Source organism: Camelina sativa, chromosome 12 (assembly GCF_030686135.1).
Source record: "Camelina sativa cultivar CO46 ecotype springtype chromosome 12, ASM3068613v1".
In the NCBI taxonomy this organism is placed as follows: domain Eukaryota; kingdom Viridiplantae; phylum Streptophyta; class Magnoliopsida; order Brassicales; family Brassicaceae; genus Camelina; species Camelina sativa.
Genome location: NC_141891.1, coordinates 3,004,240 through 3,028,814, shown reverse-complemented (window position 1 = coordinate 3,028,814; position 24,575 = coordinate 3,004,240). Strand labels below are relative to the sequence as shown.

Genomic DNA, 24,575 nt, shown 5'->3' with positions numbered 1-24,575 from the left:
ATGAAATCTCAGTAAAAGGTGTTCACGCCATGTATTGTTCTTCAGAAATGAGAGGCATATGTGTTGTCTCTTGTCGAATTCCTCCTTTATGTGTTGTGTTTCGTCTAAGATTGCTGCAAAATTTGTGCGAGTCTTTCCATTCCATTTCTGTATTTGTTCTCTCTCTCTCTCTCTCTTACGACGGCAAAGAGAAGAATTTAACATAGTGAAAACTCCTCAGGTGTACTCGATAATAATGTATGCCGAATCTCTCCTCAAGTGTAGTCGATAATAACGAATCTTAGGCCTGGCCTTGTTCAAGTTTAAAACTGTATAACTCACCGGGAAAAGACTTTTGAGAGTTTTTCTGAATGTCAGAGGCTATCGTTACAAACTAGTTACAACAGTCCTGATATTTAAGAGAATCATATCAGAACCGATGATTATTGAAAGACTGAGTCATATTCTTTTAGTTTGAAGTCAATTTTTAAGATATATATAAGTTCTGAAAAGGCACCTACTTTCGGAATCCTCCAAATATTTGAATGAAAATCGACAAGAGATGTATAAAATAGACCACGACCAAGAAACAAACAAGCTCTTTTTTAGAATTGTAAAAGAGTAGGATTTGGTTCAACACAAAGTAAGAATGATAAAAGAAGGTATCCCTTAAGCATATGGAACCTCAAAACATATTACTGAATTACACACAATTATTTGATCTAGAAAGTTTCAGTCTTCTTTTGCTAGCTGGTTCTCGGGAAAGGTCGAGACTTCCTCATCCAACCCTTTTCTTATTTCCACGAGTCTCTGAAACAAAGAAGAAGAATCAGAAACAGAGCGCCAAAAGTCACTCACTACACAATATGTAAGACGCCTTACCTTTTCGTACTCCTTAAGGGGTTTCGCCATGTGATTTGTTGTCAGAAGACCTGAGCAAAAAGGGTGAAAAACCAGAGCAATCATTGTTTTGTTTTCAAGATCTCTCAACTATAACTGTCGAATATTCAACATACCTGTCCCGAATCCAGAAGCACCTACCGCCGCAAGATAGAAACAAGCAATCGCCTTCTCTCGCAACATCGACATCCACATCGAAATCAGATTGGGGGAGCTAGGGTTTCTGTCTTCTAGTTTTCTTCTTTTGTGACTTTCAGACTTCTAGTTTCTGGCTTCTGTCTTTGCTTCGATCAATTTATCCGAAGATTAACAGACCCAGTCGGGCCTCTTTATACTAATGGGCCTAAAGCCTTGTTGTGCTCTCAATGTGCCCATATTTCCGTTATTTTTAAAAAACTAGAATCGTCTACACCTCGCGAATATTTATTTTATTGTTTTATTTTAATTATTTTGAGGATAAGTTTTGTATAGTGTTTATTTTAACTATATCTCCTAGTTGTAGTTTTCTCACGGCATTCATACTCTTACATCTCGTTATCTGTCTATTGCCAGAGATAATTACAATATGTGAAGCCGTGTGTTTTTACCATAACTCTTACCTGATTCAAAGTGCGTCTCCGAAAAATACAAAGCAACATCGTCATTTTGGCTGATTACTTTGTTATGTCAAATGAGCATCCAATATTCCAATCTTTCCTACTGTCTCTCTTAAAGGTAAAATATTTTAGAGTTGAAATAGAAAATGATGTGGAGGGAAAGAAACAACAAACCTTACCGTAGTTCTCACAATTATTCACAAGTAGAGATCGAATATTGGATGTTCTCACAATTTTTTGGTTTGGTGAGTAATTGAACGACAATCATTTCTTCACCCGATTTGGGATATTTACTTGGCTTTTAATTATGAGTACAATTAGATTCCTATGTAATTGTATTTTGCTATTAGCCTCTTGGGTTTGGGCCATTTTAAAAAATGCAGTAAATTAACTAAAAAAGATGACATGGAAGGAGAGATGAATATTATTGGATATCACAATTGAGCTGTATTAATTCTTATAATTTAATTGGTTAGCTGTTTTAATTGAAGTGTCAGCTCTAAAAATTTTTCCAAAATGCTGAGGTGTCAATATTGGAAAAAAACACATCCAACTTTTATTGATTGATATATATATATATATATAGACTGATTGGTAGGTATGTAAAGGGCGGTTATAGTTACGATTTATCATGGAAAGTGAGTTTATAAGGCCTACTATATATCTGTCTTTGGATATGCATGTCTGGTCTCTAGGGATACTTTTTTTTTTTTTGGTGAGAATTTCGATATATCTTACATTGTTTTTATCTGCAGATTTTTGGATTACAATGGCACATCCATTGTATCTTGTGAGGTTGACTGCAACAACATTACCAATTGATGGGTATGTTCCATTCTCGCAATTAATACCAACGGCAATTGTAATACCTCTCACCGTGACTAATACCCAGACGGAACAGCCTTGCCACGGTCGGCTAACTAAACTCCATTATTCCGGCAAGGAAGGAAAATTTTGGTTCGGACATTCGAAGAGCCAATACAAAGGAGTAATAAAGCACACCTAAGGACCGAGAGGGAAATACCATATCAAGATTGATTCTCCGTCAAATGGGAAAATGGTATGGAAGGCCAAGCTATCGGCAATGTCCCTAAGTTGGTCGAGGAACCCATAGGTAAGATCTTAGGATTAGACTTATCTAGGAAGCCTTAGCTGGTCTAGGAGATTAGGAAGGGTTAAGGAAAGTTGGACTAAGGAAGGTTGGTACGGGTTAAGTTTATTCTCTCGCAACAAAGAAAGAATAAAATATCAGAACCACATGCCTCATTAGTGAAAGAAATATCAAACGTCAATATACTCAAAGGATATTTGTTCTAACCAAATATTCTATATCAAGAGGTTATTTTCGTTTTTAAGTTTTGTATCATTCACATTATAAGAAAACAATAGCTAGAGGCTCATACATGCTCAAAAACCATACTATCAACGTCCTAGACGAAAGTGGGTCATTGTTTGTCAATTGTCATTAGTATTAACAAGAAACGTAAAAGAGTCTCAATCGGCCTTTCTCTTTCGGCAAGATTATGGTTATGGTCGTCACACGCTCTATGTTGGGGATATCATCATTAGGATCATTGGTGCCAAGCTATTTTGGTTTGATGAAGCTACGACAGCCTGGATTGATGTGATAGGCTCTTACACACTCAAAAACTATACGATCAATGTCCTAGACAAAGCTGGTTCATTGCTTGTCATTAGTTTTGACAAAAAACGTAAAAGAGGGGTTGGCATTTCTCTTTTGGCAACATTGCTTAAGAAAGAAGGGCGTTCTGTTATTGCAACCCAAGTGTGGTTTGATGAGGTGTTCAAAGGAAAGCTGGAGGGTAATCTCAAGGTATTGTGCTCAACTTCTGTAACTCATTGAAGAGCTCTACAACAGATACATAGAGCTGTGAATCATTGCAGAGAAACCAAGTTTATCCGGAGGTTCTACTAGTGTTTAAATCTCAATTACTATCGTTGAGGTTTCATCTTTTATGTAATATTCTTGTGACTTTGCTGTTCTGTTACTGTTAAGGCAAGTCCTTGTTGATCTGGTTCTAAAAACCTTTAAAGGGAAAATTTAGATACATACATATATGATTGTTTCATGTGTTTTTTTTGTGTGTATTGTAATCTCTTAATTGCAAGTATTAATTGTTCAGTTTTCATCTTATGTTGTGACTTTGCTATTTATGTTACGTACTACTACTTTTAAAGGAAGCAAGTCCCCTTGTTGATGGTTTTAAAACCTTATAAGAGAGAGAATACATTTCATACATTTATGAGAGTCGTCGTCAAACATATTGGAAACCAACTATTCTCCAAGAATATTATAAAAGAAGGAAGAAAGAAGAAGAAAAAATCAAAACAAAATTGATATATCTATTGCTTGATCTGGTGAGTTCACCAAACCGTAGCAGTAAGAGCATGCATGCAATCCACTGAACCGGTTGGCCATGGCCATGGGTATGTTGTTAGCAAATTCTCAAACCACTCAAGCGTCCCTCGGATTTCCCCATCTTGGAGCTTTTCAAGCGCAATCTCCCCACACCAAACCGTTTTCCCATCACCACCTAACACATCCTCTTCCCACAAAATCGCCATTTTCCCACCATGATCCGCTAATTTAACATTTTTATTGGATGAAGGCAAGCTAGGCAATCCTTCCATACCCTTCAAAGTTTTCCATAATCTTGTCTTGTGGTCATACCATCCTATCTTTCTAAAATTGCAACGGTAGAACACGTTCTCTATCACACAGAAAGCTGATGGTGACGCCCTACCCCATCCACTGTTCATGCATAGGTCTACCATTCTCCATCGACCTTTATTCAGCTTGCAAGCCACACCTTTTTCCTCAGACCTCACATAGATTGTTCCATCATACCCTGAGCTTAAGTACTGAGAGCCTCCGCATATCTCCTCGCTAAGGATCTCTAAAAAGTCCCAAGTCTGGGTCTCCGTATCAAAAACCTCCATCCAATTCGTTGAATCCAGATGGTCACATCCTCCAGTTACATATATTTTTCCATCAAGGGTGCAAGCAGACGGGAACACACGAGGCACCCGCATGCTTGGAGCTTCACGTCATGTGTGGGAACGACTGTCCATGACCATAACGCTGGATGAAGCATTCTCCTTCGATCCGCTACCAATGACATAGATATCAGGACCAACCACTGCAACAGTACTACCCGCCGACATGGTAGAATTGGGAGGTGGAATCTGGACCAAAACTTTTCTTGAGCTATTTGGTCTTTGGTAGATAATGAACCAACGTAGTAGGTCAAGATCTGGAGCGAGTCGTACGCATATGTAGAGACAACTCTCGGTGCAACCTAAGAGGGTTCTGGTTTCGTAAAGGTCCCTTGAAGCAACGAGAGAACGAAATCGCTTACAGACTAAGGAGAGAGTTGGATAGTAATATCTTGAGACATGGGCTAAGCACTTTAATAACACATCATCAGGAAGCATAATAGGATTTCTTCTAAGTCTTTTCATCGGTGGCTCTTCTCCATCATTCATGGTTATCGATCACCTTTTTCACTCGTGTTTGGTTTAAAGTTTTCTTATCAAGTAATAAGATGATCTTTATTATTATTATTATATATATATATATATATATATATATAGATAGATTAGATGGTGGAATTATCTCTCATTCCTAATTACCTCCTCATTGGGAATTAGAAATATAATATATTTCCAAAAACATGTACATATTTTCCTATTTTAACTAAGATATTTTCCTTTTATCATTACGAAACAGAGTTAGAGTTAGTAAAATAAAAAGATAAACAACAAACATCTAACTTTCCAAAATATACACCATCAATAAGTAAATTATACATATTAAACTAGTTTGTTTTATAACTATTTTGTATCATCATTAACGAAAACTCAATAGTAAATCATTAGTAAATAGGAAACTTCCCTAGTCCCGGCTTTGAAGAGTACTACACATATAATCTGAATTCTTTTAATTTATAAATCTAAATTTTGTAAAAAAATATATGGACAAAAGAAATGTTTCATTTTACACAGATAAAAACACACATTGTGTATTGATTGACTGAAAATATCAAATAACAAATTGAAAGTAACGTCTATTTTGTTCAGAGGATATTTCCAACCATATTTTCCTTATAAATATTTTTGAATCATTCACATTATAATACTGTATAAGAAAACTCAATAGCTACACACGCCCAAGACGGGTTTGTGTGTAATATCTCTATTTTTGTTTTAATAATAAGAATATAACTGTACACGAGGGATCCATCAAGATTAAAGCGGCAAGTAACATATGGACTATAGAGAAACAAAACCCTAACTTACTCTTCTTGGTTTTGGTCTCTGATCCATTTGGTCGCTACCCATTTCTCTCCTTTGGTCACCGGGCAGCTCCCGTGAAGCGACGTCTGCAGAAGCAATGCAAGGTAAACAGCTACTACTATTAGCATGAACTAATCCAGGGAATTGGAGTCAGGAGAAAAAAACTGAAACTTTGGTTTTACCTGATCAATCGTTCCATTTGGAAACACGGAATAGAAAAGAAGACCATCTCCTTTCCGAGGTTTTACTTTCAACCCAATACATTGCTTGTAATCGTATCCGGTGCCCATGTTCGAACCGTTCTGTCAGACCGAGAGCAATTGAATGGAATCAAAACTAACAAAAGGGTCTGAATTCTGAAATATGTTAAAAGTATGCAACGCTATATTATAAACTGACCTCAAATGGAAACATGGTTTCACCGCCTTCTTCCACGTCAGATAAGTACAACAGGAAGGAAGCAATCTGTGTAAAAGCAAGCAAATGAGGTCTCCACGATTCTAAAGAAAGCTATAGATATGACAGGTTTTAAGGATTTTACTTACCCTTTGGCTTGACTGTGGTCCATATTCAGTTGGGTTGAAAACATCATAGTGGGAATCATACTTTTGGCCAAGTTCATACCTTAAAATATTGAAAGACTGCAAAAACAGCAAATCTCTTGTGATAATAATATATAGCAAACTCACCACTCTTTTTTACAACATTCGATAATAAATGTTGTTGATTTCAGAAATCTGGATCCAAGATTTTGCAATCTCTACATTTAAAGGTTCGATAAGCACTCAACCAAAGGCCACCAAGCAGTACTAAGTAAATGCCTTAAAATGCATATTGCCACTTTCATAGTAATCAGAATAACATGCTAAGTTTATGATTCACATGGGGGGTTGAATTAGAGAAATGTAACCTCTCCATGGGTCCTTGGGATCATCGTAGCCCTTGCGATCTTATTTTCAACAGAATCCAGAGCACCAGTACTTTCTTCTGAAGCACTGATAAAAGTTCCTGAGCTGCAACAAACACACACGAGACAAAACAATGATGGTGAGGCTTGCTGTCGAATCTTAAATTGAAGAAGAAGACAAAGCCACATGAAACTTGAAAGAAAGAAAAGACCTTGTTCTAGTGCCCTTAGTGTTCTCAGCAGTTTCTCCTTTCCGAAGAGCCAAAGCAGAAGGTTTCAGATTAATCTTTGCTCTGTCGATAATAGCTTGGCATTGTTCTGCAGTTGCGAAATTCGGAAAATATATAGCCCTCGGTCTCCAACTCAGTACCTGACAATTTCAGAAAAACTAGCCTCAGTTGACCTTAACTGCTAAGAAAACTCAATAATCTCACACACATGACATCAACCAGAAGATGAAGACAGACAAACTTCAACTAGCACAGTCACAAACATCTAATACTTCAATCAGAAAACAAAGTTCAAGTAGATCAATCAATCTTGCCCTAACACTAATCGATTTCACACCTCATTTGCAAATCTTAGCAAAACATCTTAATAATCTAAAATTAGCAACAAATCAGACCTGAAACGGAATCGATCCAACAGATTCGTCTCCAGTAACACCATGAGGCATCGAGACAGCTTCGTCTTCCACATTCTCCACCATCTCCAACATTCTCAACCTGGGTTTAATACGAGGCACGTTCTATTCCCAAGACAAAACAAAAAAAAAAAACCCAATCGATTAGTCACAAATACGAGATAGAGAGACTTCAAAATCGCATCTTAATAGACCACATGGTTAAAGGATCAGCGAGAGTTTCACAAACCTGAGAAAGCAGAGTGGAACCATAGAAACCAACGAGGAAACAGAGGGAACAGAAGACGATAACTGTGGCTAACCCTAGCTTCTTCCTCTTGTAGCTCTTCAATCTGCTCTTCATCGAGCCTTTCTTCCGTCCGATCCGATAAGGTTTCCGATGAAAATATTCGCCGGCGTGAGTAACGAACCTCTCAAGTGCGAGACGCTTTTGCTTTTCCTTCGATCCAGTGGAGCACCCAAAAAAAAAAAAGTTTCTATTTAAATATGTTTTATAATATTTTAGTTTTACATCTCTCGTTGACCAATTTTTTTTGGTTTGTTTTGGTTCTCTTTACGGTCAACAGTCAACACGTACCAAAGATGCGCCCAAATTAATATGGTTGGAGTTTAGTTTAGGTTACATTTTATTAAAATTTGATTGCGTAGAATGTTTTTAAGTTTTGGTTATGGAATTTTGAAGTTATTGTTGTTTGAATTTGGTGGCTTCTCTTGAGTTGTTTTGCCTGAATTCAAGGCTATGATTATAAATTTGAAGTTTTTTTTTATGGATATGTGAATATAAGGTGGATATGAACTGCAAAATTATTCACATTTTATAAATTTTCTAAACTGAAGGCTGTCAAATACAATAAAAATTGCAGTTATAAGCTGAAGTTGTATCCATGTATGATGTATTTATGTTTTGCTGATATTTTATTCTTAAAAAAAAACTCATTTTCAAAAACTTCATTTGAGATCACTATCATGTATCATGATTTATTTTTCAATCTACAAGATAGAGATCACTATCTTTCTTCTCAAATGCTAGTCAATTACCAAAAAAAATTATATTAATAACAATACAAAAGTTCAACAACAAATGTCTTAATGTGTATATTTAACAAAATTTTGTATAAATTATAACACACTTGTATGTTGTAAGTAAATCGTATATGTTAAGAAATCCCCTTATAAATAAAAAATGATTATTGATCGCCTTTATTACATATAAAATACAAAAACAGAGATTGAATAGTCTCTCTTCTACCAGACTCATTAATGAAAACAAATTGTTTGTTCGCAATTTAAGTGTAGTCTAATGTAATAATCAAATTAAATATATATTTAATTTTTGTGTTAGTAGATCAACAAACACTTAAAAAAAAAAATACAATATACGGAAGGCGCAAAGTAATAAATCATCCAAATTAGTTGTTCTGCTCATATTTTTAAAATCTCACTCTTAAAATACTTTTTCAATTGAAAATATTTCTAAAAATTTGAATGCCAAAATATTTTTAATATATAATTGTGTTGTCCACAGAAAAAAACTATTTGAAAATATTTTTAGTTTTTTTTATCTATAATAACTGATCCATCATAATCTATTGATAGTGTAGAGTTGCAGTGTATACGATCATATCATACCAATATCATACCAATGCTTGTTAGCCCCATCAAATCTGAAAGATCATATCATACCATATCATACCAATGCTTGTTAGCCCCATCAAATCTGAAAGGTTTGATACTATTGCTAATAATTATTTACCTAATCTAGAAATTATATATCCAATTATTCAAATCAAAATATTTTTGATCGATTTTTTTTTTAGAAAAAATAAGATCAAGAGAGGCATAACTAACAAAAAATATGAATATAATTTCTTTTTAATTTTACATAATTTTCTCATTACTACATATTTTACTATTAATGTGATAAGAAAATGTGCAATTTGGAAACACATGTGCCAATGCGTAATAGTGGAGGTATTTGGAAAACACATTCACTCTAAAAAAAGAAAATATGAATAAAATATTAAAAACATGTCATCGTACAAATGCTTGTTATGTAAAAAATTTGGCACCATTGATAATAATTATTTACCTAATCTAGAAAATATATGTCCAGTTAGTCAAATCAAAATATTTTTGATCCATTTTTCTGTAATCAAGAGAGGGCATATCAAACAAAAAAATATGAAAACAATTCCTTTTTAATTTTACATAATTTTTATCATTATTACATATTTAACTATTAATGTGATAATAAAATATGCAATTTAGAAACACATGTGCCAATGTGTAATAGTGGAGGGATTTGGAAAACACATTCACACTAAAAAACGAAAATATAAATATTTTTTTTTTTTTTAAAATCATCGTCCAAAAAAACTCAATTTCAAGTCTGTATTTCTTCTAGTTGCCTCCGCGTATCTTTTATACAAGTCTGTAAAAGTCAATTTCATAATTATTACATGCGCAAAAAAACTTCTTTTTGATAACCTAATAAAATGGCGCAACTTGCAATTAGATTAATATTCACCGTTTTAATCAATTATCTAGAACAACACACAAAGAATTTTGACCAGAAGAAATAAAATATTTTTCTTATACAGGAAACCATAACGTGACAATAAAATTAGAATAAATACTTTAAGATGAGTAGATTAGCCGGAAATTGTATTCAGTAGTTATCCGTGTCTATCTTAGTTGACAAGCAAATATTATCAGCTTACACGTTAGCTACAGCGTTACTCATCGTTACCCATTCTCTTATTTACAACATTTTCATATATATAATATTTAATACAAAATAAGCTTGGTTTTTTTACATACACAATTTTAATTTTGATTATACTGACTCATTGTTGTTATACTTCAAAAGGGCCTACCTTTGTTAAAAAACAATGTTTAGACATTGACCCTGTAATATTTTAAATTAATATCTTATTAGTTTTCCAAAAAACACGACATAAAAGTAGCTGTTGATTTTAGATATTTTTTTTAGTTGGACCGCATCAGAACTTGCTTTTTTTTTTTTTTGTCTTTTTAATTGTTCCAGAAGAAAGATATTTATTTTTATTATAATATATACGGCAATGACGTTTATATGTTTGCCCTCTATATATATGGAAAAATACCAAATGGAGAAGAAACAAATTTTAGAAGAAAAAAAACAACGCGTTGGAAAAAGCAGAAAGGAAAGCATATAGAATAAGCACGGCAAAAAAGAACATAAATAGAAAAGAAAAACGACGCGTAGTCTACGTCGGATAATAAAGAACGGCCCACAAGTTAAGTAGTCCAAGTCATCTCTATCAGATTCTTCTTCATTCATCTTCTTCTTCACGCGGTATTCTTTTATACCCACCAACTCAACAACAACACACACATACAAATCTCTTCAAAACCGATCAGATCAAACGAATCAAATTCTCTATCCAATCGAATCCAAATTTCCCGTTGATTTTTCTCTCTCTCTCTGTTTCTCTCTACTCGTCGTACTCGACACTGTTTGTATCAGAAAAACCCTCAGTAAAGGTGTGAGATGTTGCGAGCTTTAGCACGGCCTCTGGAACGGTGTTTGGGAAGTAGAGCTAGTGGTGATGGTTTACTCTGGCAATCGGAATTAAGACCTCATGCCGGTGGTGATTATTCGATTGCGGTGGTTCAAGCTAATTCCAGGTTAGAAGATCAGAGTCAGGTGTTCACTTCTTCTTCCGCTACTTACGTCGGTGTTTACGATGGCCATGGCGGTCCTGAAGCTTCTAGATTCGTTAACAGACACCTCTTTCCTTATATGCACAGTAATAATCTCACTTCTCTTGATTTCAACATAAGAAAGATTTGATTTTTGCTATAAAGTTTTGTTCTTTATGATCTCTCTGTTTTGGTCTTGTTAGTGAATATTAAAAGGATTGTTTTTTTTTTTTGGTTTATGATTGCAGAATTTGCAAGAGAACATGGGGGACTATCTGTAGATGTTATTAAAAAAGCGTTTAAAGAAACTGAAGAGGAGTTTTGTCATATGGTTAAACGATCTCTTCCTATGAAACCTCAAATGGCTACTGTAGGATCTTGTTGTCTCGTTGGTGCTATCTCTAATGATACTCTGTATGTTGCGAATCTTGGAGACTCTAGAGCTGTTCTTGGGAGTGTTGTTCCAGGAGATGTTAGTGATAAAAAGAGTGCAGTAGCTGAAAGGTTATCTACTGATCATAATGTTGCTGTTGAAGAAGTTAGAAAAGAGGTTAAGGCACTTAACCCCGATGATTCACAAATCGTTATTTACACTCGTGGAGTTTGGAGGATTAAAGGCATTATTCAGGTATAGTTCATATATATAGTTCTGGTTGGCTTGCTTGCTTGCGTGATTTCATTTACATAGCATCTCTAATGATTGTGTTTTCATATATAAAAGGTGTAATCTGATGGTGTTTTTTTCTTTCTCTTTTCATTATTTATAAATGGGGGCTTGCGATGTTCCAGGAATCCGTCACACGGGCTCCTGCAACGTTTCTTCCCCAGTGGATTTTGTGCTTTTCTAAGAATTTACGGTAGTCAGAGCTCTGCATGATAATGAAGATACATGCTTTTTTGGTTGTTTGTATTCGTTATTGATCTTTCCATGAATGTTGAGCTCATTTGTATTGTTTGGCTGAATCGTTTTTATTTGCAATTCTACATAGGTATCGAGATCAATTGGGGATGTATACTTGAAGAAACCGGAGTTTTACAGGGATCCTATATTCCAGCAACATGGAACTCCTATTCCTTTGAGGAGACCAGCAATGACAGCCGAACCCTCCATTATAGTAAGGAAACTTAAGCCACAGGACTTGTTTCTGATATTTGCATCAGATGGTCTCTGGGAACATCTTAGTGATGAAGCAGCCGTAGAAATCGTCGTCAAGCACCCAAGAAATGTAAGTTTTGCCCCTACAGTAAGAGCTTGTGTCTTTCTCTCTCTGTTAGCTACTACTTCAGATTTTTAACTCTTCGGGATCTATACAGGGGATTGCACGGAGACTTGTTAGAGCAGCTCTGGAAGAAGCAGCAAAGAAGAGAGAAATGAGGTATGGAGATATAAAGAAGATTGCAAGAGGAATTCGACGACATTTCCATGACGACATAAGCGTAGTTGTTGTATATCTCGACCAGCATAAATCCTCTACTTCATCGAATGTTAAATTGGTACAGCAAGGAGGCATCACAGCTCCACCTGACATCTACTCGTTACACGCTGATGAAGCAGAACAACGAAGATTACTCAATGTGTTATACTGACTTCTTTTGATTTTTATGGTAAAAAAAAACTAAAAAATGGTTTGCTTGGGAAAGATCCTAATAGGGAGAAAACAACTTGTTTACACATTTGTTTATTTGTTTTTTACTACAAAAAATTGTTTTTTTTTGTTACTTAAATATTGGAGTTGGATTTGTATATTCTTTTACCAGCAAAGAAGAAAACGAAACCCTTTTCTTTTGGGGCATAGCAGTTTTGGATTAGTGTGAAACCGTCCAATTGTAGCCGACTTTTTCCAAAACTTACCAAAATAATCGGTATCTGAAACTGTTAAACCGAGCATAATCAGTCACTTTCCAATCCAATTTCCAAAATTAAAATTAAAAGTGACTGATTCAACTGAACGTTCGATCCAAAGTTCCAAACCAAACCGATTAAACTGAACGTTGGAATTGAACACTTTGAAACAAAATAAACCGAAATTTCATCTGGTCCAAATCCTTGACCGAATGAACTGAACAATTTGTCTTACTCGAACCGAACCGAACCGCAAATGCCCCAAGCCTAACATGGTGGGATGTGTTGCTTTGAGAATGAATTGAAGAGCAAAAATTTCAAACTCAAATTCAACAATTCCGGAAGACTATTCTCAGAAACTTTCCCACGGAAGTAAAATCACAAAACGATGAGCGTCACACTTATGGTCGCAGACGCCGTTTGGTCGGACATTGAATCTACCGGCTCAGGTCATCTTTTTTACTTCTTCTTCTTTTTCCTTGTTTACAATAATAAATCAATTTCGTTGAATTGTTCCTTTTTTTATGACAGTAACCGAAGAACAGCTCTCAATGTTAGTTATCCCCAAAACCAATTCAATTGATTTGATGAGTATGATTAGGGTTTGATGTTACAAATTGTTGTTTGCAATATCAGCTTGCATTTGTTGTTTGGTAAGAATCTTGAGAAAGCAACCAGAATAATCGACAAAAGAGGTGTGAAGAAAATCTCTGGCTTACCTAGTGGGAGATCAATCTTTCAGGTGAGAGAGATCAACACATCCCACTGGTTTATCAAAGAAAAGTCAAAAGATTTGATAATCTGACAAGATTGGTTTGTGTTTTTTTGTCAGGTTGTGGGAGAATCTCAGAAGAGAGAAGAGTATCTCTGCTTCCCAGGAGATTACTGTGGATGTTATTCTTTCTTCTATGATGTTGTCAGCAGAGGAGAGCAACTATGTGTATGACTCTTTTTATTTATTTATTTATTTAGATGATTCCTTTTAGATTTAGAGTTTGTTATCTAATGTTACTGACTTTTGTGTTAATTCTACTGGTGTTCTTTTGGCAAGTGTAAGCATCAATTGGCTGCGAGGTTGGCTTCTTCTTTGGGTACATACAGCGAAATCGAGGTCTCAGATTACCATCTTGTCTTGATCCTCTCTAAGATCTGAAGCTTTCCATACAAAATAATAATATTCATTAGCTACAAGTTATGTCTTTGGCTTATGCGTCGTGCCAGAGTAACCTGGGATCTATCTATCTGTGTCTTTTGAGAATTATATATGCGGATCAAGATTCTTCACCTATATATTGCTTGCTCTTTTCTGTTTCACTTGTAGTATGTGATCAATCCATCAACAATGAAGTTATATGAGGCCATAGTTCTGGCTCTTTGGCCTTTAGAACTTTGCTCGTAAACTTTTTTGGAAACCAAACAACAAAAACAGTCAGATTAACTAGTTAAATGGACCAATAAGAATCGAAGACGAGGATCGCAACGTAATCCTTAAATAAAATCTGGACCGTCGAAACATGTCATTATAATCGCACGTCTATGGAAACTAGTCCTTCATTAATCTCCCAAAATTAACCGACCTAATTTCACCTTAATTCCCTCACTATATAAATCTTTTTTTATTTACTAATAATCTCTCATCTCCACCCAAAGTTCAAAAAAAAAAAACACATAAGTAAGCTCTCTCTGTCTCTGTGATTCAAATCGTTCATCGTTCTCAGATCTTTTTTCTTGATTAAGGAAGGAAAAGCTCATGGCTCGTACGAAGCAAACCGCGAGAAAATCACACGGAGGTAAAGCTCCGAGGAAGCAACTCGCCACCAAGGTTCGTTCTTTTAGTTTTGGAATTTGTTAAGTTTGAGTATCTTCTAGCTAGGGTTTTCGAATTTTGCATGTAACTATTGATTGTGTATTCCGTAACGTAGGCGGCGAGGAAATCTGCGCCAACCAACGGTGGTGTCAAGAAGCCTCACCGTTACCGTCCCGGAACCGTCGCTCTCCGGTAAGTAAAATTTTCACGATTTCTTTCTTCTTTCTCCCGTCTCATCATTGTTTTAAAAAGTTCTGAAGTCGGTTTGGTTTGTGGAAATCAAACAGTGAGATTCGTAAGTACCAGAAGAGCACAGAGTTGTTGATCCGTAAGCTTCCGTTTCAGCGTCTTGTTCGTGAAATCGCTCAAGACTTCAAGGTATTATTATGGATCTTAAAACCCTAGTTTATGTATCTTGATTCTAATCAATTTGTTTTAAATCTCGGTTTGTTATGTGTAGACGGATCTGAGATTCCAGAGCCATGCTGTGTTAGCACTTCAAGAAGCTGCTGAGGCGTATTTGGTGGGTTTGTTTGAAGACACTAACCTTTGTGCCATTCACGCCAAGAGGGTTACGATTATGCCTAAAGACATTCAGCTCGCAAGAAGGATTCGTGGGGAGCGTGCTTAGAGATTTGTTCTATATGATCTTTATCTAGCTAGGGTTTTCTTATTGTCTTTACTGGATTTTATTCTTATCTTTCGTTTCGTTTTGATTTGGTGTTAGTCTCTTCTTTTTATAACTAAAAATACAATGATCTTGAGAGCTTTTTTTTTTTCTGAGATATTATGAATTTGGTTACTGATGATATGATTTGCTTCTCTTTGAATTGATGAGCATTGTTCTTGGAGATGTGTTCCTCAATGATCGTTGTTGATCATTGTTCTTGGAGAAAATTTTATTAATCCACTTTTGTTTCTTCTCTGTTTCAACAACAGTTTTGTTGAATCTACTCTGTTTCGTGTTTACGTTTGTCCGTTTATCGGACAACTTGGGCCCAGTTGGGGGGCACGAAATCAAGGGAATTGGCCATTTAAGATCGACCTCGGCCCAATTATTCGTGTTATTGCCCTAGAGGCCTAATTACTGTGTTTTTTCTTTTCAATGTGCTTTTAGTGGATAAAAAATAGGCCTAATTAGGTGAATATTACAATTTATCTTTTAATGAAAGATTAATTTAAACTTCACCAAAAGAGAAAAAGACTAGTTTAATGTAAAAAAGAAAAAAAAACTTAAACGGATTGAATTAATTTATAATTATGTTTAGCCATACAAATATACAATCGACTAAGTAAGTCCAACAATTTGTCAAAAAAAATCCAATGATCATATGTTAATATCTTAAAATTATAGAAAAAAAGACATGAAAAGATGGTCGGAGTTATATTTTTACTTGAGGGGTGTCAACATGTTGCTTAGACATGTACATATTAATTAATTTAATAAAAGCTAAATTAAAATTTATAATTTCATGGTTGTCATATGAGTTGGAGAAAACTTTAATCCTTCTCTAACTCCACCACAAAATATATATACTCATCTTTTATTTTCTATATAAATAGTTTTGACATACTATATATTTATTCTTATATTTAGAAACTCTATTTTCTAGGAAGTTGCTGGAGGTTCGTAATTTACGAACATAGATAGTACAAAACTGGATTCTGACTGGGAGAGAGCGCTTGAAACCACGCAGATCGCCGTTGATTTCAATCTGATCGCCATTGATCAGCAAGGTATGATAAACTGGATTCTGACTGGGAGAGAGCGCTCGAAACCACGCAAGGTATGATAAACTCTGTCTCTAGATTCACGTCTTTTTTATTTTTTATTCCGTTCTTTCGTGGTCGCTCTTTTGGTCGCGTTTAGCGCAAGAAACTGGATTTTGGGTCTTATCAAAAACAATAAAAGAGAAGAAAAGAATTGGATTATACAGTAAAACCTCTTTAAATCAGTGATATTGGGACCATGACGTTTTATTAATTTATAGTAATATTTATTATTTTATAGTGTAATTATTAATTTATAAATATATATTTTAATTGTTTAAATTCTAAAAAATTATTAGTCGAGAAAATTTTAGCAAAAGAAGATTAGACTTTCTGATGTTATAAATTTTATAGTTTTAGAATTGAATTTGTAAATTATAGAAAACATTATTGATTATAAATTATAAATATTATAAACAATATCAATTATACACATGACATACATAAATTTAAATTTATCGATAGTAATATTAATTGTCGTATTTTAATAGCCTATAAAACTATCAAAGTGAAAATGATGCATATTTAGAAATTTGAAAACTTTTTTTAAAATTAACTATTTTTATGACATGTTATATAATATTTTATATCAATATAGTTTGAAAATACAACATAACAATTGTTTATATATGAGCTCTTGAAAAAAACCAAAATAATAAAATATACATTTATATCAGCAGATTATATATATATGAAAATTACATGATTATTAATTTATGATATTATTGAGACCATATTTTACAAAAGAATTTCAAAAAAAAATATTATCTTATTATCTTATCGAATTTTACTATTTTTTACACTGGACCAACTTGGGACCAGCAAATATTAGTTTAAAGTGTTTATTAATTTATAGAGGTTTTACTGTATATATATTGGAAATGTAATTAGTGGTGAGAGTTGAATCTTGAATTGTCTGTGGTGTTTTCCTTTAAAACTCTCTTCTTCTTCTTCTTTGTTTGATCTCACCACTTTTAAACTATGTAAAGCTCTTGATTACACCAGTTTCTTTTGTATGTCTATCATCTCTAGTAGTAGGATGAACAATTTGCTTGTTGCCTTTGTCTGCGGGTTATTAATTTATCGACTGTCTCTTCTTTTTTACAGTGATGCAGCGACTTACACATGCAATACATTGCTGAGGGAAGCAAGATCGTGGACTCTGCATTGCTTCCTTATGTGGTTGCTTATAATGAGAAACTCAACAACTCTCTGGACTTGGGTCAGAGCACATTGTGAACAACTCGAGCTCCAAATGTTTCACATTTTGTTTTCAGAAGCTTTTGCATAAATAAGTTTCATGTTTGTGTTTTCATATTTTTGCTGTTATTATTGAAACTTTTCTTGTGAGCTTTATTTGAAAACAGAATACATTTTCCTGCTTTATTCCACTTGTGACATACATGGAAAGTTCTCCAAGAAGACAAAAAATTGCATGACAATGAAGACAATAAAAATTATTATAGATGGTAGGATGACGTATCTTGGTTTGTTTCTTAATGAAGACTACTAGCTTTGTAAAAGTAATAATGGTGTGATTTGTTACTATTAAACTTACTCCAGTGGAAAAAAACTACATATAGCTTTGTAAAAGTAATAATCATTCCATAAAACTTTAAATGACTCATATAACAAATGGTTTACTAATAGAAAAAGAGATATTTGGCAGAATGACACTTTGTTGGTTGTTTCCTTCTTCTACTCTGTTTCGTGTTTACGTTTAGCCGCATCAAATCAAGTAAGTACTAATAAAGCAGAGCCGCATGGCTTTCAGCTTTGTGTGTGCTTTCACAAGCTTTTGCATATATAAGTTTCATGTTTGTGTTTTCATACTTTTGCATTTATTATTGAAACTCTTCTTCAGAGCTTTATCTGAAATAGAATACACCCACTCAAAGTTTAAACTTCAAAGAAAAGGAAAGAACAAGTGGATCTACATAATTAATGAGAAGAAGGGTCTGGAATCGAGTGGACAGAGAACTTCATGTTCTGGTTGCAGCCGTTGTGGTCTCCACTGACGAAGTAGTAAGTCTGAACCCTACGCAGAAGCAACTTGAAGCCCCATGATGAACCTCCTCGTGCGGCCAACTTCTTGCCTCTGGCCACATCGCACCTCTTGAAACTCTTCATGTCTGGGAGCAAGTAGACGTCGTTCTTGTTGCTCTGGTGCTTCTTCGTCTTGGATTGGGTTTGATCATTGTTGTTGTTGTACGTGAAAACAAGAATATCGTTGACGTAGAAAGGGGCATGCTTTGTAGCCCATTCTGTGTAACCATATCCGTTTTTCCACACAGTAACCGCAATCTTTCTCCCCCTTCTGATTGGAGTCGTGTGGTTGTGTGTAGAACCGGTGATGCTTGAGTGGTTTGAGCCGGAGCTGTGGTTGTTGTGTGTGGAGCCGTTGATGCTTGAGTGGTTTGAGCCAGAGCTGTGGTTGTTGTGTGTAGAACCAACGATGCTCGAGTGGTTTGAGCCGGAGCTATGGTTGTTTTGTGTAGAACCAACGATGCTTGAGTGGTTTGAGCCCGAACTATGGTTGTTGTGTGTAGGGCTAGTGCCGCTTGAGTGATTTTGGCCAGGGCTGTGACTTTTGCGTGTAGATCCAGTACCGCTAGAATGGTTTGAGCCAGAGCTGCTCCCCCAACCCCAGTCAATATCTGTTCCGTCTGAGTTCCATCCCCAACCCCAGCTTGAACCACCCGAGTTAGAGTCTTCTGAACCACCAGAAGCCGAGCCAGAAGAACCGCCGCCAGAGTTACCGGAGCTCCATCCCCAACCCCCGTTGGAACCGGACTGGCCGGAACCCCAACTCCAGCTCCAGGCTTCAGCACTCCCGGAGAAGAAGAACGCAGTAACCAGGAGAACAACGAGTAGTTTGCGTGCCGTAGATAGACCCATAGCTTCTTCTTCTTCGATCAAATATATTGATTGCTTTCTCTTTTTTCTTTTTGTTTTTGTTTGCTTTGCTTTTATGAGCTCTTTAAAGTTTAGAGGTTCTGTATTTATAGAGACTAGGATGGGTTAGAGAGTCGGTTCCCAAATTACATAGGAAATACAATTTTGATCCGTATCCATATTTGTAAACAAGTAGATGAGATAAATCTATCTAGGCCCTTGTCTTTATCATCATATACGATATTATAGATTCTTCCAATTCCTAATTGACTTTAGTTTTATTTCAACCAAAATAAGAGTGCAAAGCAAGGAAAGAAGCGTGGTATATCAGTTTCGTATAAAACACGCAAGAAGTGAGCTACATTTAACATGGAACTTCAGCTCCTGACATCGATTTGTCCCACTTTTTCGACACTCGGGGAACTGTGAGAGAGAGAGAGAGAGTTACATGCATGTTGTAACACAATATTCCCTATTAGAAGAAACTGGCTGAAATAAGATTCCTGCACCTCGATGCTCAGTGACGTCAACAGCATAAAATCTTTGAGTTATGGTAGTAAATATAGACAGTTCCAAGAAAACAATCATGGTGGGTTACAGTCACAGAGACGTGAGGACTATGGCAACATTGTAGACGGATCTTCTCTGGTAAGTTGTTTATCCCCTGTTTGAAGACAGAGTTCGTCGTAACGTGCTGTTCAGTTTAATGGAAGCTCATGTTTCTTGGAATTCATTTGTAAATTTGTAATAGAACATGCGATAATATGATTTGAGTTTAATTTTAACTTGGGTGAAGCTGTCTGGTGTCTGCTGCTTATCCTTAATAGGCACAAGCGCTTCCAAGACTAAAGGCCCGTTATAGTAGAGGAGAGCAACTATGTGTATGACTCTTTTTTTATTCAGATGATTCCTTTTACGTTTAGAGTTTGTGTCTACTGTTACTGACTTTGTGTAATTCTGATGGTTCTTTTTGCAAGTGTAAACATCAATTGGCTGCGAGGTTGGCTTCTTCTTTGAGTACATACAGCGAAATCGAGGTCTCAGATAACCATCTTCCCTTGATGCTCTCTAAGATCTGAAGCTTTCCATACAAATATTCATAAGCTACAAGTTATGTCTTAGGCTTATGTGTCGTGCCAGTAACCTGAGATCTGTCTGTCAGTCTGTGTCATTTCAGAATTATGCGGATCAAGATTCTTCACCTGTTTTGATGAACAATGTTGCTTCCTCTTTTCTGTTTCACTTGTAGTATGTAATCAATACATCAACAATGGAGTTATATGTTTTCTGGTTTGGTCTACATGAGGCGATAGATTACTCAAACATCAATTGGTAAGTACTAATAAAGGTACTATATATAGGTTATTTTATTTATCCCAAAATCTTGATCATGCTTCCTCATGATTCATGAAGCTAAGCAAGCCTCGTTTACAACAACTTGTCAGCGAATTAGGTAATTGCATATAAGTCTTCAGTTTCAAAATATTAAACTTCTTACTCTAGTGGAAGAAAACTGTTAACTGTAACTTTGTAAAAGTAATAATCATTCCATATATAAAACTTTAAATGACTTATATAAACAAAGGTTAACTAATAGAAAAAAAAAACCCCCGCGCAGAACTAACTCAAAGTTTAAACTTCAAAGAAAAGGAAAGAACAAGTGGATCTATAGTTAGTGGGAAGAAGGGTGTAGAATCGGGTGGACAGAGAACTTCATGTTGTGGTTGCAGCCGTTGTGGTCTCCACTGACGAAGTAGTAAGTCTGAACCCTACGTAGAAGTAACTTGAAGCCCCATGATGAACCTCCTCGTGCGGCCAGCTTCTTGCCTCTGGCCAAATCGCATGTCTTGAAACTCTTCATGTCTGGAAGCAAGTAGACGTCGTTCTTGTTGTTGTTGTGGTGCTTCGTCGTCTTGGATTGGGTTTGATCATTCTTGTTGTTGTACGTGAAAACAAGAATATCGTTGACGTAGAAAGGGGCATGCTTTGTAGCCCATTCTGTGTAACCGTATCCGTTTTTCCACACAGTAACCTCAATCTTTCTCCCCCTCCTTATTGGAGCCGTGTGGTTGTGTGTAGAACCGGTGATGCTTGAGTGGTTTGAGCCCGAGCTATGATTGTTGTGTGTAGAACCAACGATGCTTGAGTGGTTTGAGCCCGAACTATGGTTGTTGTGTGTAGGGTTAGTGCCGCTTGAGTGATTTTGGCCAGGGCTGTGACTTTTGCGTGTAGAGCCAGTACCGCTAGAATGGTTTGAGCCAGAGCTGCTTCCCCAACCCCAGTCAATATTTGTTCCGTCTGAGCTCCATCCGTAACCCCAGCTTGAACCACCTGAGTTAGAGTGTTCTGAACCACCAGAACCCGAGCCAGAAGAACCGCCAGAGTTGCCGGAGCTCCATCCCCAACCCCCGTTGGAACCAGAACCCCAACTCCAGCTCCAGGCGTCAGCACTCCCGGAGAAGACGAACGCAGTAACCAGGAAAACTACGAGTAGCTTGCGTGCCGTAGATAGACCCATCGCTTTGATCAAATATATTGATTGCTTTCTCTTCTTCTTTTTATTGTTTGTTTTGCTTTTGTGAGATCTTTGGAGTTTAGAGGTTCTGTATTTATAGAGACTAGGATGGGTTAGAGTCGGTTCCCATATTACATAGGAAATAATTTTTTGATCCGTATCCATATTTATAAACAAGTGGATCAGATAAATCTGATCTAGCCCTTGTCTTTATCATCATATTACGATATTAATTAGATTCTTCCATTCCTAATTGACTTTAGTTTTAATTTTAACAAAAATAAAAGTGGAAAGCAAGGAAAGAAGCGTGGTCCTTGTTGATATCAGTTTCGTATAACACATGTAAGAAGTGAGTGACATTTAACATGGAGAAACGTACAAACCTACAATAAAAATTCGCAATGCAGAACCCCAAAAAATATTTCAAAAGTAATTGTTCATATGAACACAGTCACAGAACAAGGCAAAAAAATCATTAAATAGTTTTCACTTTTACTATTTCATGCTATTTTTAATTAATTTTATTAAAATGTTATGGGTGATTAAACGAAAAAAAAACTATTTATAACAAACACAAATTAATATGGATGAATTTGGTAGTACACTAATAAATTGAAGAATCTGACATGTGTTCACCTATAAAATCCAACTACCCCACTAAAATGACTCCTTTGCCTAAAGTCGGTACGTTACCTTGCTGAAAAGAGCGAGGACAAATCGGTCATTAACTCTTCTAAAACACGCTTTGAATTTTTTACTTATCCAACTGTTGTAATTATAATCTAATAATAATAATATCCAAATTAACCTTTTTGTTATTTGGAAATAAGGAAACTTCCAAGACGGAGAGGAAGAAGAGGTTTGCCGAGTATTCTACAACAGTTAGGAGGAGGAAGGAAGAGATGGAGGTAACAACCGACGAGGTTTTGCCGGAGGTTAACGCCTCCGCGGTAACGGATAATCTTGATCGGAACGAGCTTGTGGAGTCGTCGAACGCCGTCGTTCTTGCTGAGGAGAGGAAGATTGGAGAAGCGGAGAATCGTGAAGAGAGCGAGACGCCTCCAGAGGATGACATTTGTCCGATCTGTTTCAGCTCTTTTACGGTTCCTTGTCGTGGGAATTGTGGTCATTGGTATTGCGGTTAGTCTTTTTGAGCTTAATTTCATCTTTACATTTGAAGAAGTATCTATCAAGTTTGTGTCTTTCTATTGGAAACGTGAGAATTGCTTATCTTGGTTTGGAATTTTGATTTAGGGTTCTAGTCTTGGGAGAACCCTTTTGTCTAATCAATAAATTTTGAATCTTTTTGCTGTGCCTATGGAGTGTTGTTTGCAATGCTCTTCAGGGTTTGCTTATTAAGCTTGTTGAATTTATTATACAGGAAATTGTATCTTGCAGTACTGGAACTATGCTGCAGTATCTAGGCCTTGTAAGTGTCCTATGTGTGTTCGGCTCATCACTAAGTTGTCACCAGAAGCATCTTTGCTAGAGCGTCAGGAGCAAGAGGTTAAGGAGGTTCTTGATAAAGTCCGTAGGTATAACCGTCTCTTTGTTGGAGGTTTAACTGGCTTTGTTCAGGTATGGTCTTTTTGTTTCTATGAGTTTTTTTTGGTTGCTTCTCTTTACTGTCTGATGCATTTCTTAACTTGGCAAAACCACCATCTTTCGAATATTTCAGAAGGTGCACGAGCTGCCTTTTCTAATGAAGAGAATGGTGTGGCATATGATGGATACAGATGTGAACAATCTCTATTTTCACGAAGTGCGCATCTTTGCAGTTAAGAACATCTTACCCTGTAATTTACTTTTCATAGTTTAGTGTTTGGTTATTCTCTCTCTACCTACTTATTCTTGTTGCCATTCGTTGTCTGTACTACTAATAGCCAAGCAAGACTACACATAATATCTCACTCTCTGTAATCATCATAGGATATATATATTCTGTTTTTGCTTTCTCTCATTGAAAGGTGAGAAACTAAAGTTTCTTCCGGTGTTTGCAGATGTTCATGAGTACCCTTTACACTGCCGCAGAGTTTAACTTCATCCCAACGGGTAAGTTACCTCACAAGTCATAAACCAGCAATGACGGGGTTTAAGGCTTTAAGCTTTCCAAGATTGATTTTTTCCCGTTTTCCTACAGGCGGGTTCAGAATAGTGACAGTTTTTGACTATGCTGCCATAGCTATGATCCTGATTCTGCGCTTAGTAGGGATCTATCGGAGGAGACGCCTTGCTCAGCAGGTTAGACATCTAGCAGCTGCAGTAATCGAGGAGGAGCCGGAAAGAGATTTAAGGGAAAAATAGTAACAGACAAGTGAATTTTATGAAGTCTTGTGCAGTTTGATCCTTGTGGATATGAATGGTAGATCATAGAAACCTCGAGTTTGTGCAGTTTAACATAGAATAAGATTCCAGATGTTATTACAGTAAAAAAGAAAGTGATGGGAAAATAGTTATCTCTGAAAAAAGTTTTAATCTTAAAAGGATCTTGGTTAGATGATCAAAGGGTTTGAACAAAAGAGTAGAAGTGAATATTCTAAAAGAGAGTGATGATGAGTGGTCTATGTAAAGTTGCAGATTTAAAATTTTAGCTTCGAAATTTCCATCCTCAATCTGTCATCATCTGAAGTAGAATAGTCTTCCAGACTTTTTGCTTAAAGAAACAGTGCCTGTGGTATCAGAACTTGATGACAAACGATGTCGTTTCTGAGAAGCTCTT

The 24,575-nt window shown here is 36.0% G+C and overlaps 7 protein-coding genes, 1 long non-coding RNA gene and 2 pseudogenes across 9 annotated transcripts; 4 read left to right on the top strand and 6 right to left on the bottom strand.

Annotated features, from left to right (window-relative positions):
* Positions 1-565: 565 nt before the first annotated feature.
* Positions 566-1,239, bottom strand: LOC104729853 (uncharacterized). The gene is made up of 3 exons (XR_758347.3): positions 996-1,239; positions 862-911; positions 566-789 (listed from the first exon to the last, which is right to left on the bottom strand). It is a non-coding gene; the product is annotated as an uncharacterized LOC104729853 (long non-coding RNA).
* A 2,612-nt stretch (positions 1,240-3,851) lies between these two features.
* Positions 3,852-5,079, bottom strand: LOC104733152 (F-box/kelch-repeat protein At4g23580 pseudogene; annotated as a pseudogene).
* LOC147930129 (F-box/kelch-repeat protein At4g23580 pseudogene) lies at positions 4,545-4,982 on the bottom strand (annotated as a pseudogene).
* A 503-nt stretch (positions 5,080-5,582) lies between the features above and the next one.
* LOC104729852 (putative prolyl 4-hydroxylase 9) lies at positions 5,583-7,910 on the bottom strand. Its single transcript, XM_010448876.3, has 8 exons — positions 7,572-7,910; positions 7,325-7,447; positions 6,912-7,069; positions 6,703-6,805; positions 6,338-6,433; positions 6,192-6,257; positions 5,975-6,094; positions 5,583-5,878 (listed from the first exon to the last, which is right to left on the bottom strand). The coding sequence occupies exons 1-8, from the start codon at positions 7,683-7,685 to the stop codon at positions 5,792-5,794; spliced, it is 867 nt and encodes a 288-aa protein (XP_010447178.1). The 5' UTR covers positions 7,686-7,910; the 3' UTR covers positions 5,583-5,791.
* Positions 7,911-10,442: 2,532 nt separating this feature from the next.
* LOC104729851 (putative protein phosphatase 2C 63) lies at positions 10,443-12,819 on the top strand. Of its 2 annotated transcripts, XR_015574979.1 has the most exons (5): positions 10,659-11,133; positions 11,275-11,654; positions 11,816-11,883; positions 12,016-12,252; positions 12,341-12,819. XR_015574979.1 is itself a non-coding variant. In XM_010448875.3 (4 exons), the coding sequence occupies exons 1-4, from the start codon at positions 10,875-10,877 to the stop codon at positions 12,611-12,613; spliced, it is 1,149 nt and encodes a 382-aa protein (XP_010447177.1). In that variant the 5' UTR covers positions 10,443-10,874; the 3' UTR covers positions 12,614-12,819. The 2 variants fall into 2 exon arrangements, 1 of the variants encoding a protein (XP_010447177.1); XM_010448875.3 differs by lacking the exon at positions 11,816-11,883 and having other exon boundaries at positions 10,443-11,133.
* A 339-nt stretch (positions 12,820-13,158) lies between these two features.
* LOC104729849 (uncharacterized) lies at positions 13,159-14,183 on the top strand. The gene is made up of 5 exons (XM_010448874.3): positions 13,159-13,318; positions 13,401-13,422; positions 13,506-13,611; positions 13,702-13,809; positions 13,921-14,183. The coding sequence occupies exons 1-5, from the start codon at positions 13,258-13,260 to the stop codon at positions 14,020-14,022; spliced, it is 399 nt and encodes a 132-aa protein (XP_010447176.1). The 5' UTR covers positions 13,159-13,257; the 3' UTR covers positions 14,023-14,183.
* A 322-nt stretch (positions 14,184-14,505) lies between these two features.
* LOC104729848 (histone H3.3-like) lies at positions 14,506-15,525 on the top strand. Its single transcript, XM_010448873.2, has 4 exons — positions 14,506-14,691; positions 14,792-14,868; positions 14,964-15,054; positions 15,137-15,525. Exons 1-4 carry the CDS (start codon positions 14,620-14,622, stop codon positions 15,305-15,307), a joined length of 411 nt encoding a protein of 136 aa, XP_010447175.1. The 5' UTR covers positions 14,506-14,619; the 3' UTR covers positions 15,308-15,525.
* Positions 15,526-18,300: 2,775 nt separating this feature from the next.
* LOC104729847 (uncharacterized) lies at positions 18,301-19,390 on the bottom strand. Its single transcript, XM_019233468.2, has one exon. It carries the CDS (start codon positions 19,342-19,344, stop codon positions 18,388-18,390), a length of 957 nt encoding a protein of 318 aa, XP_019089013.2. The 5' UTR covers positions 19,345-19,390; the 3' UTR covers positions 18,301-18,387.
* Positions 19,391-20,868: 1,478 nt separating this feature from the next.
* On the bottom strand, positions 20,869-21,902 carry LOC104729846 (uncharacterized). Its single transcript, XM_010448871.2, has one exon. It carries the CDS (start codon positions 21,857-21,859, stop codon positions 21,014-21,016), a length of 846 nt encoding a protein of 281 aa, XP_010447173.1. The 5' UTR covers positions 21,860-21,902; the 3' UTR covers positions 20,869-21,013.
* Positions 21,903-22,552: 650 nt separating this feature from the next.
* LOC104729845 (uncharacterized) lies at positions 22,553-24,294 on the top strand. Its single transcript, XM_010448870.3, has 5 exons — positions 22,553-22,996; positions 23,238-23,434; positions 23,535-23,633; positions 23,857-23,908; positions 23,997-24,294. The coding sequence occupies exons 1-5, from the start codon at positions 22,759-22,761 to the stop codon at positions 24,158-24,160; spliced, it is 750 nt and encodes a 249-aa protein (XP_010447172.1). The 5' UTR covers positions 22,553-22,758; the 3' UTR covers positions 24,161-24,294.
* The last annotated feature ends 281 nt before the right edge of the window (positions 24,295-24,575 follow it).